The 14,753-nt window shown below is 38.4% G+C and overlaps 1 protein-coding gene across 1 annotated transcript in view; it reads right to left on the bottom strand.

The window, feature by feature from the left end:
- The window catches only part of alx1 (ALX homeobox 1), a 23,584-nt gene extending 13,458 nt beyond the window's left edge, over window positions 1-10,126 (bottom strand). Inside the window, exons 1-2 of the mRNA XM_020535670.2 lie at window positions 9,721-10,126; window positions 942-1,246 (exon numbers count right to left, since the gene is read on the bottom strand). Coding sequence (XP_020391259.2) covers window positions 942-1,246; window positions 9,721-9,952 — 537 coding nt within the window. The 5' untranslated portion in view covers window positions 9,953-10,126. The remainder of the gene's footprint in view (window positions 1-941; window positions 1,247-9,720) is intronic.
- Window positions 10,127-14,753: the final 4,627 nt, after the last annotated feature.

Below are 14,753 nucleotides of genomic sequence, written 5' to 3'. Positions count from 1 at the left end.
TTTGTTCATCCAGCTCTACACCTTGTTATATCAAATTTTAAATGTCAATCTTTCAGTCTTTGCTGTCCTTTGTGGTGAGACATGCCCTAATCCAACATCTGAGGATATGCAAAATATTTGAGTGATTCAGGATACATCGACATTCTTCAGTTTCATTCTGAAGAATCCTTAGTAACCCACATTTAGTCTGACTCACAAAATATAAAGTTGGAAGACAAATATAAATTTAAATCATGTGCAGAAAGTCAAACAAAAATTGGGATGACAGTTATAACTATGGGAGAGATTTTAAAAAGGCAGAAAGAAAAGCTAAGAAGTTTTCAAAAACGTCCTAACTAACTAACCTCAGAAGGAATGGGATTCCACATTTGTAAAATTAAATATTCAGTCCAGTAAAATTATTTGGTAACTAGCTCTTATCAAAGTGTTACAAACACACTTACTCCTAAATGAACCAGTCCAATCATTTTATAGAATCCTTACAATGTGGAAACAGGCCATTCAGTCCACACCAACCCTCCAAACAACATCCCACTCAGATCCACAGCCCCATCCTATTCCTGTAGCCCTGCATTTCCTGCAGTTAATCCACCCAACCTGCACATCACTGGACACTATGAGCAATTTAGCTTGGCCAATTTACCTAATCTGCAGATCTTTGGACTGTGTGAGAAAACCAGAGCACCCGGAGGAAACTTACGCAGCCACGGAGAGAACGTGCAAACTCCATACAGATAGTTGCCCAAGGGTGGAAGTGAACACAAGCGCCTGGTTCTATGAGGCAGTAGTACTAACCACTGAGCCACCGTGCCACCTCTGGTATGTTTAACTCATTACTATAATTATGTTAACTTATAATAGTTGACAATAATGTTAACAAATATATTTTTATAGCATGTTTTACAAATTTTTGTTAAGGAGTGACAGACTAAATAGTTTACCTGTACTCTGGCCTCTGTGAGCTCAGTCCGTAGAGCCAGCTGCTCCCTGGCATATACATCTGGGTAATGGGTTTTCTGGAAAACCTTCTCTAGCTCTTCTAATTGTAAACTGGTGAATGTTGTCCTATTTCTCCGCTTCTTAGTGCTAGAAACATTAGAGTCACTCTTGTCAATGGTTTGATCCACGAGGGATTTCTCCTCTAGCCCTTTTGGTGGTGAAACCTTCATGTTACAATAGTTTTCAACGGGTCTTGATAGCTCAGAACACACAGGCTGGCCCATCGACTTTGAAACACCATAATTGACTGGATGACAAAGGAAATAATCAGACAATTGTTATAGGAATTAATCCGCATATGAGGTTTGCCAACCAAAGTAATTTACTAACAAATAATATGATTTTAAAAAACAAAGAGGTTACAAACCACTGCTGTTTAATACGCAAAACATATTGCAGACTTAAGCAGAAACTTAAACATAAGCTGCAAAAGACGATTTGTCAGCATCCAGTAAAAAAACAAGCAAACACAATAAATTTTTAAATGTAAGTTGTCCTAGCATATAAGACAAAACCATTTTTAGCGCCAAAAATTATATCTTTGCAAATACTTGGTGTATAAGTTGACCCCTTTTCAACTGCAAAATGCTATACTTGGATTACTAGTCAGCCACAATTTCTAAGCCCACAACTGGATGTTGTAATTCCTAATACATTATAACTAAGCACAAGGAATTAAGCAGGCATCATGGTCCAGGTTGTGAAAGTGAACAGGAGTTCAAGAGACATACGCAGGTCAGACCCTGTTTGACAAATAACAAAGGCAGTGGCCACTCATAATCTACACTGCTGGTTCACTTTTATATTAAACATTTGGTTAACCCCTGGTTCTGGATAGATTATTCAAGGTTTCAAAGCTGGTCTTATAATTATATACAAAATTTCACATATAGATCTCTTCTCAAGACTGAATGCTGAAAGACAAGCAAATTCTTTAAAGGAATGGGGAAAAGTTATGTCAAAAAAGGAGATAATTGAGTTAATTATATAAATTCATCCTCCCACCATAGATTTTGCCTATTTAAAAAAAATGTGTGGAGTTCAGCAAGCAATAAAAATCTTGCAGGATCCATTGACTTTGCACCTTGCTTCATGGCATGAAAGATCAATGGTTGAAGTTCCTCATAAGGAGCACAAGTTTCTTAGTTCTCAGCCCCCTGCTGCTGTTTTTTGCTTTATATTAATAGCTTAGACTTGACGGGACAGGGCACAACACAGAAAGGTTCAAAATACACAAAAGTTTGAAACGTAGTTAACTAGAGGAAGATAGGTATAACTTCAAAAGGACATTGGCAAGCTGACAGAATGAATATATATGGGGTGGATGAAATTTAACACAGAGAAATGTGAATTCATATTCTTTTGGTAGGAAGAATGCAGAGTGACACTTCACACTAAATGGCACATCTTCATAAGCATTTCAGAATACAGGGACCTGGAAGAGTTATCGTGCAATAAGCTTTGAAGATTACAGGCCAGGTTAACAGTGAATAAAACATGTGGGATTCTGGACTTTATAAAAGGAGTTACACTTTAGAGCACAAATGGAAATGATGCTAAATCGTGAAAACACATTGAGTTTAGGTACCATATTTCATTAAGCTTGGAGAGGGTGTAAAAAGATTTAACAGGATAGCATCAAGGTTGCGTGAATTACAGTTCTGAGGAAGGGTCACCGGACCCGAAACGTTAACTCTGTTTTCTCCTCCGTAGATGCTGCCAGACCTATTGAGCTTTTTCAGCAACTTTGTTTTTGTTGCATGAATTACAGTTATGTTATCAATCTGAAAAAGCAAGAATTATCCTCACAGAGTAGGCTAAGAAGAAATTTGATGGAGAGATTTAAAAGCAGGGTGGAATAGGTAGCGTGTTCAATGGGAAAATGTTTCCAATGGCTGAACGATCACAAACCAGAGGGATACAGACTATGGGGTCTTTTTTTAAATTCTTGAATGGAATGTGGACAACATTGGCTAGGCTAGCATTTATTGCCCATTCCTAATTGCCTTGGAGAAGCCAGTAATGATTTGATGAGTTCAACCACTACAGTCTGTGTGTTGTAGGTACATCTAGAAAGTTGCTAGGGAAGGGCTTCCAGGATTTTGACTTGGCAAAGGTGAAGGAATGATGTTATACTTCCAAGTCAAAATAGTATGGGGTTTGGAGGGGAACTTGCAGGTGGTAATATTCATGTCCTTGGTGGGGAGGGGAGTTTAGATTTTCAGGATTGGAAAGTGTTGTCAGAGGAGCCCGTTGGAGGACTAACAAAGAACCAAAAGCAACATGCAGAAAAAATTATTTCAGTGAATGTCTAGGATGTAAAATGCATTGCTTGATTGTATAGGAACAGATTCAAATGTAGCCTTCGGTAGAGAATTGAATAAATACTTTAAACAGAAAAAGTGTGCAGAAATTGGGGTAAGAATGGAGATTGAGACAAAGAGAATTGATTAACAAAAGAGCCAGTGCAATTTTGAAACATCAAATGGTTTTGCCCTGTGCTATTATGTTTGCTGATTCTATGACTCTATCCTTATGAATTGAATAGGTTTTATTTTCAAATCTGATTAGTTAATCACTTCTCTGGGATGTTATTAAAATATTTCAAAGACGTGAAGACTGGCCAAAAGAATGTGAAGATTGCCTCATTCAGACAATGAAATAGAGTGAAAAGATGTAAAGAGCATGAAAACAGCTCATGGAAAGGACCTCAAATAGTGTGAATTGGATCTAAAATTAGGTATAGAAATTGTGGAAAATTTACAGGAAATTTCCAGCAACTGAACATTGGCTGTAGGGTTCCAGCTGGATCCAAGTATCCTTCCATCTTGACGGACATCAAAAATGTAATTCAGCTAAACAAATCTCATCCACTCCCATAGTTCAAATTAATCCTCAACTTTCCACCCAAAGTATACCCTGCCTGTAAATTCAAGGGGGATAACTAAAGTCTGAAGTTGTAAAAGAAAGTTCTCAGATAAGATAGCCTCAAGATTTTCAGGAAAAAGATAAGATGTCATTTTTATTTCATATGCTGGCAGCATACATATACATGTGACAATTATAGCAGGAATGTCCGTGCATTCAATTAAAAGGCAACATTATGAAGGATTCCTGTTGACATTTTACATTTTACGTAATTAATATGCATATAAGAATACCTATGCCTATTGGTGGAACAAAAGTTTTAGTTGCATGGATTAATCATGATACAAATACGAGTTTGGAAAAGTGACTTATGAAGCAACATTCTCCTGGTATCCTGGGAAATGAGTGGTACGTATCAGTTTCAAATAAAAAATTTAACCAAATCCTAAAATCAGCACTATAAAATGGCTGAGTAGAACAACACCACCATTTTCATATCATAACATTAAAAACTGTGCATTTAAAAGAAATGTATATTAAGAAAATCAGGTTCCAGACTATGATTATTTAACAGGCACATATACAACATATACCCACATGAAATATTAGGCATCAAAATTGTGACACCGACAGGAAAGTCAATCAGTCTTAGAGTTGCAGATGGACATAGAAAGGTCATGGAAAGTTTCAAAGGAGAGTGGTATTAGACCTGAAACTTTTCTCTCCCCACAGATGCTGCCAGGTCTGCTGACTTTCTCCAGCGATTTCTGCTTTTAATTCAGATTTCCAGCATCTGCATTATTTTACTTTGGTTATGGTCATGGAAAGGAACTTGCTGACACAGTGTTACAAAATTGGCGAGGTTTGATTGATGGTTAGTCTAAGTTTAGAGAATTTACTGACTTGCAATGACGTTATGTTTTACAAGCTTGGAACATATTTAGTTTGTAAAGTGGGTCATTTATGTATTTGTTTTATCATGTCACATTTTTACAGATAAGAACTATGTGTAAATTGTGTTTGTTTTAACTAGCACATTTATATGATCAGTTCGTACAACATAAAGATTTTGGTTCTTTGAAACAGTTCACAGAGTCGGCGTTGTTTCTCTTTGGGAGGAGGGGAATCTTCACATGCACTTAAATACAGCTGGTCGCTAAATAAAGAGTACTATCTCTAGCTCATTCACCTCGTTATTACTTCATTTATTATTCATATTCCCACTTTGTCTCCTTTCAGATATTTTCCAAACATGACTTCAAAACATTAAGTTATTCAGTCACATTGTTAGCAGCAGTGGCGGACGTCCCGCGTTCCCTGATCGTTGCATTGCAGTCACGATCAGTTCTGGGACAGCTTTTATACTTGATTTAAGGATCTATGGAAACGTGGCTGTTCTTGACTGGTTCGCAAAGGAACCCCACATCATATTGAGTCGGAACCTTATTATCTCTCACTGCGTGTTTATTGTAAGTTTTCTAGCTGGTAGATTAATAGTGACAACATAATCCGCTCCCTCTGGATACAGTTATAGCAAAATTGATTTTATTTTAAAGGAAATATTCCTAGTTACCGTCTCTCCCTGCCTTACGTTTTATTTTTTTCCTTGTTATTCAAACTAATTATATGAATCCAGGACAGAGAATCTGCATTGCAATCTTTTATGGGCAGTTATTACATACTGTGCCCTTAAAAAATGAATTTTGTTATGCAACTGTTCATATTAATTACAACAGCATTTTCCATGCAATGTGGGTGAACCTTTCAAACTCCGGCCTATAATTCCCAATGCTTCGGCATCAGTTACAGGGAATTCTCTCCATTCAAGAATTCGTGAGTACAATACTAAGTCTCAAAATACGTTGGAGCTGTCGGTATCCTGCACATTTTTATTTGTAAATTCAGAAATGAAAGTGAAACTTTTAAATCAGAGACAACCGCTAATCAGATTAAATTTGTGATATGTCACAGGTGTATTCATTTATAGTGATTGATTGTTATTATCCAGGAACTTTATTCTTTATGAAGCAACAAAGAATCGCAGATGCTGTAAATCAGAAATAAGAAAAACAGAAATTGCTGGAAAAATTCAGCATTCTGAGGAAGGGTCACTGGACCCGAAGCGTTAACTCTGCTTCCTCTGCACAGATGTTGCCAGACCTGCTGAGCTTTTCCAGCAATTTCAGGGTTTTTTTGGTTCTTAATTCTTCACACATGTTCAGACGTGTGAATTGTTTGGGCTGATTGAATCCGAGTCGTAGACATGTACTTCAGTCCAGCTCGTCCATGCCGACCAGATATCCTAAATTAATCTAGTCCCATTTGCCAGCATTTGGTCTTTATCCCTCTGAACTCTTCCCATGTACCCATCCAAATGCATTTAAATGTTGTAATTGTACCAGCCTCCACCACTTCCTCTAGCAGCTGGCTTCATACACGCACTGCATGAAAAAGTTGCCCCTACGGTTCCTTTTATATCTTTCCCCTTTCACCTTAAACCAATGCCCTCTAGTTTTGGACTCCCCAGCCCTGGGAAAAAGACCGTGGCTGTTCACCCTATTCATGCCCCTCATGATTTTATAAACCTCTGTAAGGTCACCCCCAGCCTCGGTCACTCTAGGGCAAATAGTCTAGAATTTAGGAATAAAATATTCCCAGGAAATTTGTGTGTGATGATAGTAGCCCCATTGGACATTCAGGGGAAGCACTTTGACATTAGACTTCAGCGATCAATTCCTCGCCATCTGATCAACAGGAAAATGGCATTAGAAGACATTAACTACAGTTTTGTTTTATCCCTTTTCTGGGGATGGGGGCGTTATGAAGAGTCCAGCACTTATTATCCGTCCTGATCTAATCGAAAGAACGTGATCTAAAGGGTATCTAAACGGTTCCATCCACGTTTTGCAATCGATCCGAAAATAAGGGATTCCCAGTGGAAAGTCTTAGCTTCGTTGATTTCTAAGAACTGCCTAAAATATGTTTCCACTTCCTATAACGATCGACTCTGTTTTAAGAATGAAGCAGATGCTCAGAAAATACAAGGTATGATCGAATAAAATTAGTGACACTGTTGCTGTCTTCTTCACCTTCTTTCTGTTCTAACACCTTTATTAAACACTTATTTAGGTTCAGACAGTGTCAGGCCGAGCTGCAGGACTGTTCTCTTTGCTTGACACCAACCCCGAGATTCCAGGCAATTCTTGCTCACAGGGATTTGTCCAGTAAAGTTAAATTGGTTATCAGATTGCCGGCGTGTATTGTTTGAGGAAAATTTAATTCTAAAACTTCAGTAATTTGTGCTCCTATTGGGACGATGGAAAGAATGGACATTTTAACAATTAGACAATGCTGATAATCGTCAAAAGGCGCGCAATTACATAAACCTATGTTTTGAAACAACTGCATTTGTCGATTTCAGACCAAAATTTCTAAAACCCTTACCTAACATCTCCATCATTTATTAATATTTAGCAAAAACGACATAGTTTGGCTCAAACTCCTTCAGCCGATTGTTTGTATCAAAGTCCCGTTTTAACTTTAACGACACAGACAATGGTATTTCTTCCCAGGTATGTGTAAAACAAAACTTGATGATAATTAACGTTTTTTCATCATTTGCATTTTGTTGTAAATTAAAGTAGCTGATTTCTCAAATTTCCCTGTAACAGAACTTGAGTGGCATCTCTTTTTGCGTATGTTCAGGACTGAACGTTGCATCTTTCTGAGTATATGTTTGCAAAGAATCTCTCTTTCCCAGCAAGAAGACAGATCTGAGTTGGCTTTATAAAAACGCAACACTGTAACGTATACACATTTTTTTAGAGGTTCACCACATTTGGGAGATAAATGGCGATAAAGTTGGAACGGTAACTCGAGCAAACGGAGCTGCTTTCGCCAATGTCTGAGCAAAGACAGTAGATGGGGTGAAATATTGGGCAGTTAGCTCAATGCTTTGAACGGAATCCATCGTAAATCAAAGATGCAGAACTTCCGTATCGACATTAACGTTGTCTTTTTTTAAATAAAGTATCCGTTATATGCATTTCTTCCAAAATGCGCGTTAAACGCAACTACTCTGGCAACTGCATTTTAAAGTGATTCATTCTGAAAAGCTTTAATATTTGTGCTGATTAAAGTTAATCCAGAACAGATTGATTTCTGGGTCAGCCGCTGCTTCTCAGCAGAACACAGCGGAGCCCAAAAATGTAAGGTCCTCAATTACTTACTTTTTCAATTAATTATCAGAATGTGGGCATCGGTAATGAAGAAAGAAAAGGCAATTTAGGTGTAATGAGCCATTCTTATAGACAGGGGACTCGGTGGGGCCTATATGGGACTCCAGCCATCAGTCAGTGTGGCTAATGCTTGCGTGGCTAAGCAGTTGTATCGAACAACTTGCACGCCGGCCGTTTTTCCTTGAACCTTGATACAACTTTCTCCAGTCTTAAGTAAGTGTGGTTAGCTCTTAAGTGACTAAGAAGTTGGATTAAGTAACGTGCATGGTTCAAGAAAAGCGGCCGGCGTGCATTGCTTAGTTCGACTTTCTTGGCCACTTTAGAATTTGTAAATTAAGGTTGGAGTCACGTCGGGGCCTGATTTTGCGCATCTATCTGTAGGACTTCAGTGGACCAACGACGGTTTTATTTTTAAAATTGCAATCAAACATATTCAAGGGCACTCCCAGGATTTTATTGCCAGATTTTAAGAAAAAGAACCTGTGAGTTCACATTGACAAATTCCCAATGTAGGTTGGAGTTCTCTGGTTTGTCACTTCAGGCCCTTAGAACACTTACAGGCAACACAACGGCTCTATCACCATATTATAGTTTAACAAGCCTATAGGAGGACTGACAAGAGAGTTGTACCGTTTTCTGTAGTATTGCGCACTAATTACATCAATATTACATTTTATTGAGTGTGTCGTTCAATTTGCGATATTCTCTTACCTGGACTTTCAACATATACCCCGGTTGCCAAACTTGTCCTTATGGTAAATCTATATTTATATTTCTTCACTATGTAAAGCTATGGTCAAAGTATAACTTGCTGCTTAGATTAGAAATTGTTTCGGACTGGGTTGAAAGATGCACAGACCCTCCACCTTGTAGTGTTCTTTTGCCCGAGAGACATCGCGAATGCGGTAACATTGTAAGAGGCATGCCAAGGGGGACTGCATTGGACCGATCTGAGTCGTTGTTTAGTTCAGAGCTGTGTGGCTGAAATATTTATATTTAGCGAATAAACCTTTACGAGCTGTTCCTTCCCCCAATACGCACGAGTTATTTTTTTCACTGAGAAATAGTACATAATAGAATGAATGCAGTTTTAGATTCCAGAAGCGTCTTTAAAGACAACTGATGTTGAATTTTTACTTACAGCTGTGTCAGAGGTGAGAAAAGGTTTCGTTTAAGATCATTGACTGTACAATTGATTATTGAAACAAGAATGACAAATGGTTTGTTATGGTAACATCTCACCTCCACCCAGAGCAACTAGCCGCTTGTCTCCTAGAAGACAATTCTTCCTGTTTGTTATTTATGGTTCTGCTGATAGTGTACACAATTCAGCAGCGGTGCAAGTAAGCAATTCATGGAAGTGTCTTTATAGATATAAAACAAAACACGATTATTTAAATTGCTTCCGTTTAAGATAAATAAGGATAACTATGCGGATAACCCAGCGACCTTGCAAACTTTAATGTAAAATTAAACATTCATTTAAACGTTCTGGTGATAAATCCGTTAAACCAGGCGGATGCTTAATGTCAAAAATACCGTAAGATGATTGCATCCTTTCTGTTCAGTTTTTTTTTAAGTTTATGTGTAAACCAGTTATGGTGATATTACCTACCATTCGCACCGTCTTCGTGAACGGACGGTTTTCCAATTCTTTCCTGGTGCTCGTTGCTTTCCATGTTAATAAAGGCTTGGATGCGTTTCGATGCGTTCTTGTTATAGAAAGACCCCCCTTCCATGCTCTCCATAACTTGTTCCAGAGTTGCTCCTGCTCCCATGTAGTACTCGTTCCCCTTCGAATGATGGCCAACGACGGAGAAATTTTCACTTGTAAATTCCATAATCATGTAAACCAACTGAGAGGCAGCCTCAAGGAAGGCAAAACAGACCCTCTCGGGAGGGGGCAACCGATGCTCGCTGCTAGGAAGTTTGTTCGGATTGAAATGGAAACCGCAGCTTTTGACCGTCGATAAGCTTTCTGGAAACGGCTCTATATACAGTAAAATTGCTGGGGATCCCACTACAACCTCCTCCCAACTTAATGAATATGCAAATCCCAGAGTCGATCTCTCCACCCTCTGTCCATCCCCTACCCATAAAGAAAATATATTGTAAAAGTAAGTGCCTTTGCTGTGCGGGCAGCCACAGACTTGACTTTTTGATTCATTTTTCAAACTGACTTTTAAATGTGTCCAGTGTGACATTGAACTATCCAAATGTTCTCCCCAACCCCCACAAAATAATTCGCGTTTCAACCATGGCAAATGTCTACAGCGTGTCAACGTGATTTCAGCGCTGAATCTTTTAGATCTACAATGAATCTTGGGCATTATGTATCTTTATACGTGTTTTAGGTAATTAGATGGCTAGCACGTAAGGAATACAAAACCTTTGTTAACTTCGTTCATGAGCAGGAGCACACACGCCTCGATGTTCAGGCAAAATGTTTGATAATTATCGATGTCTCTTACCTAAGGATGTCAGGATAATTTCTTTTAATATTTGATCGGGAAACAGGGTTAATAAATTACAAAAAATCAAGATAAAAGCAAAATACTGCGGATGCTGGAAATCTGAAACAAGCTTAGAAAGTGCTGGAGAAACTCGGCAGGTCTGGCAGACAATCAAAGTTAATGCTTCTCGTCCGGTGTGAGTCTTTAGAAAAGTCTGGTGTTCTGAAGAAGCATCAGACTGGACTCGTGCCTTTAGTGTTTCTCTCTTCACAGATGCTGTCAGATCTGCTGATTTTCTTCAGCAATTTCTTTGTTTGTTCTAATATATTACAGTATCCAGCCAATTCAGCTGCATCATTAAACATATTGATAGAGACATATTTATCTTCTGAGGAAGGGTCACCGGACCCGAAACCTTAACTCTGATTTCTCTCCACAGATGCTGCCAGACTTGCTGACCATTTCCAGCGATTTCTGTTTCCGTTTCTGATTTACAACATCCGCAGTTATTTCAGTTTTATTTATCCCCTTAGCCATTAATTTATACGAATAGATCCAGTTTTAGTTTCGCTGGTAGAACTGATTAGTAAAACCAGGGTTGGTAATGTGACCTGACTTAATTTAAATCGTCAACGCCTTATCTTTCTCCATTCTTTCGAAATTGTACAGGGCGTTGAAGCAATGTGATTGTTCACAATCCACGCACGAAGTTTGAAAATGCAAATGCATTCATAATCGAGTAATTCCACGAGGTACATTTTATTGATTTGTCTCCGCATTAAAAGTGGAATCAGTTTTTTCAGGATTGCTGCAGCATTAATTGTGTAGCACCGAGATTTGGAGGAAATTTAGATATTTGCAAGACACACTTGCCATACTGACTATGAGATCAGCATCAGGTTAAACGGGATATATTTGGTGTTTTGGACATGAACATGCAATAGTGATCTGTTACAAGCGTATATTTTAAATACCTCTCCAGTGAATTTGTTTCTCAAAACATAAAGGGAATGCGTTTTAACCAGTTTCCAGAAACTCTCGCTTTTTCCCATCTAAAGGTTTATGTGCACTTAGTAAGTCTTAAATAAAAGAAATTTTTGTTTTGCATCCCTCGTTCCTTCCCCACTTCTGCTGAAAGCGCCACTATATATTTGTTTATATCCCTTTCGTCAATTGTGTTTTTTCGTGGCCGTGTATATCAAACTAAAGGGGGGGGAGTTGCCTTTGTAAAGGAATTGCTGACGCCAAGTTCATTTGCAAATCTCGAAATGAGAATTACATTCGACCTGGATGTTGGATTTTGTTTTGCAGCAGGTAAACTTTCGCTCCCACTTTTTTTTCCATGTCATGATCTGTATTTTTCGAAATAGACATTAATTGAACACATCGTTGGCATTTTATTCGGGGTTTCTGAGATGCTGCGCTATCCACTCACGTTATATCTCTAGTTTCGTAGCAATCAATGCAGGAACCGGTATCTACAAAGACATTTGGCCAAAGACGGTTTCTTCGTTTGATGAATTTCTGTCAGGAATTGTTTACTGTAAACAGTTACATGCTTAAAAGTAAAGTTTGCGCAAGCTCTGAAATTAATGCGATTTTTAAAAAAAATATGACACGCATGGGTTAACTTTTCACATATAATGGTTTGACAACACAGACTTAGCAGATTTAATCAACAATCCTTTGGCAATAGAAACGTAAACAGTTTAAAGCAATGAAAAGGGCGATAAGTATTAGAGCAGCTTGAGGTGGCCCGAATCGGAATACGAACTTGAGGGGCAAGTTTGGAACCGTTTTGACTCATTCATACTGAACATGACATTTAGACTACCCCGAGGGTTCCAACGCATCGCTTGGTAATTTATTTTTAACATGTCTCTGACAACCCCTAACCACCTATATATTTAAACCGCGCCGATGTAATGAAGGTGTCAATGGATCCTAAATCATTTGGGAGATTTATAGAACAAGTGGGCTCTTATTGTACCATTCTTGTTGCCGTTTACTGATCGATGTTTGAGACTTTGATTATAGACCATTTACAGAGATTTAAAAATCAGATACAAGTTCAGGCGTCCTCCTCCCCCCGCTCCCCCACCCCGACCATTTTTTTCCGGAGGGGGGGTGGTGGGGCGTGATTGGTATGGGAGATCGATTTTATTTTTAAGAACTGCTTTTGCCTTTTGTTACCGATTGAGATTGTCCTCTCACCCCAGATTTCTGCACCCGGCTTCTTTTCTGCATCAGTCAGAAAGAAAATCAAGGACAGGATGAAACAACAGTTCATTCCATGCGATGCAGCAATCGAATTTTGGATTTGAATAATCGAGTTTGGAAGTGGTATTCACTTACTAGAGCCCAAGAGATCTAGACGAGCAAACGCATCGGAAGACCCGTAATCAGACGAGAGGGGAATCAGTACATAGCAACAAAGAAATTAGAGTGTTGACAGGAATTTGTTTGGGAGATTTACTTAGAAAATACTTTTAATTCACTGATGGCTTATTTACATTATTCACAAACGTAAATAGAATGGTGTCCTGTGTTATACGATATATACCGTATTGCCTTCAGTTTTGGCCTTGAATAAGTATAACTGGAACGAGGTGTGGAAAATAACCCTGGTGGAATATACCATGCTGCTTTCGTTCGACATTGCGCCGTGCTGCGGAGTTACAGCATCACGCTTACGAACTCTTGTCACAAGCACTTACATGTCGGCGCGCACGGTTGCAACTGCGCATCAATTTGAGGCAAAAGCAACGCAACTTAGAGGTTAATGAAAATATAACCCAGAGGTCAAGCCCTGATTCTGTGCTAAAGCGGAAAGTGCAAGCACTCCCCTGATGGACGGGCTAACACAAAAATAACACTCAAAATTATTTTAAAAATGCACAATCGGTCAGTTCGTACGTGTCGAGCGAAAATTGAAGTTCTACTATGTTGGGTGTGCAGTCTTTAATTAGGTGATATCGCATGTGGAGATTTGTCACAAGTGCATTATCACTCGTGCTCAAACAGAAGCTATACGAAATAGCACTCAAGTGGTCCATTAAAATACGCTAGAAACTTTGTAACTTCAGATTTATTTTCAAGAACGCAATGGTCCTGTCCACACAAATAAACGCGTGCAGATCTCTCCACGTTGCAAAGTGTGAGGGACAGTTAGATTTGGGATTATTTATTTTGGGCTGAGACCAGTATCTAGTAAACTTTTATGCTTATTTTCCATTTCTTGTTCCAGATTCATGTGCATTACTGACATCACTTCAGCCCCAGTGTACAATGCAGGGCCTGTCCTCCCATACACGGTAAAGCTTTGTTTTAAAATCTTTGATTATAAAAAGAAAGTAACACTTCATTATTGATCTTTACTCCACCACCAATTTCTTAGTTTTTTTTGTATTTGTGCTGTCCGAATGTAAATATCCACAAGGCACTTGAATCCGTGTCAACTTAAAACATCCCAAATTCATTCAGATTCCCAGACGGGAAGTTTAAAAATGCTTATCTACGAGGAAGATTATAGTAACCACAGCTAAAGGCTGTTTGTTTTGTACAATTTACGAAATCAAGGTCATACTGATGTCATTTTCTGTTCTTGGACTATTATGTTTATACACACAGCATTTTGCATTAGCTCTTTGAGAACGGCGATGGATTTCAACCGAACGTTCAAGGTTCTTTTTTCCAGACAAAATACTCAATTTGGGTACTGTTAACTCCCGTAAAATAATACTTGCATCAATAAAGTGTGTTTACATAAACCACAAACATGCATTGAAATGATTGAACAGAATTGCTTTTTCCAATGCAGATTAGAGAAATAAAAACCTGCAAGCTTTGTTTCAGGTGTATCGTCTGTTAAATTATAAACTCATCATATTACTACATATAGGTTGAGGACACAGCACTGATATTGGCACAGGAATTCGTTTATTTCATGTGTGAAGGACTTTTGAATTCACTCTCATTGAACAGTTATGGATCTTTGCGACTGATAAGCTATAGGGAGTGATGTCTTTTTTATGATACCCCTTCATAAATTATTTGAAAAAAAGTGTTGTACGTTTTAAACATTCGATATCCCATACTGACAAGATTGCAGGATCAACTCTGTCAACAGAATTTGCTCATTGTTATGAGCCTACTATATAAAGAATTACTCAGTTTTATTTAGTTGTGTGTTGCT

The sequence above is a fragment of the Rhincodon typus genome, chromosome 18 (assembly GCF_021869965.1).
Source record: "Rhincodon typus isolate 14 chromosome 18, sRhiTyp1.1, whole genome shotgun sequence".
In the NCBI taxonomy this organism is placed as follows: Eukaryota; Metazoa; Chordata; class Chondrichthyes; order Orectolobiformes; family Rhincodontidae; genus Rhincodon; species Rhincodon typus.
The sequence above is the reverse complement of the archived record's forward strand: the minus strand, read 5'-3'. Positions and strand labels throughout refer to the sequence as shown.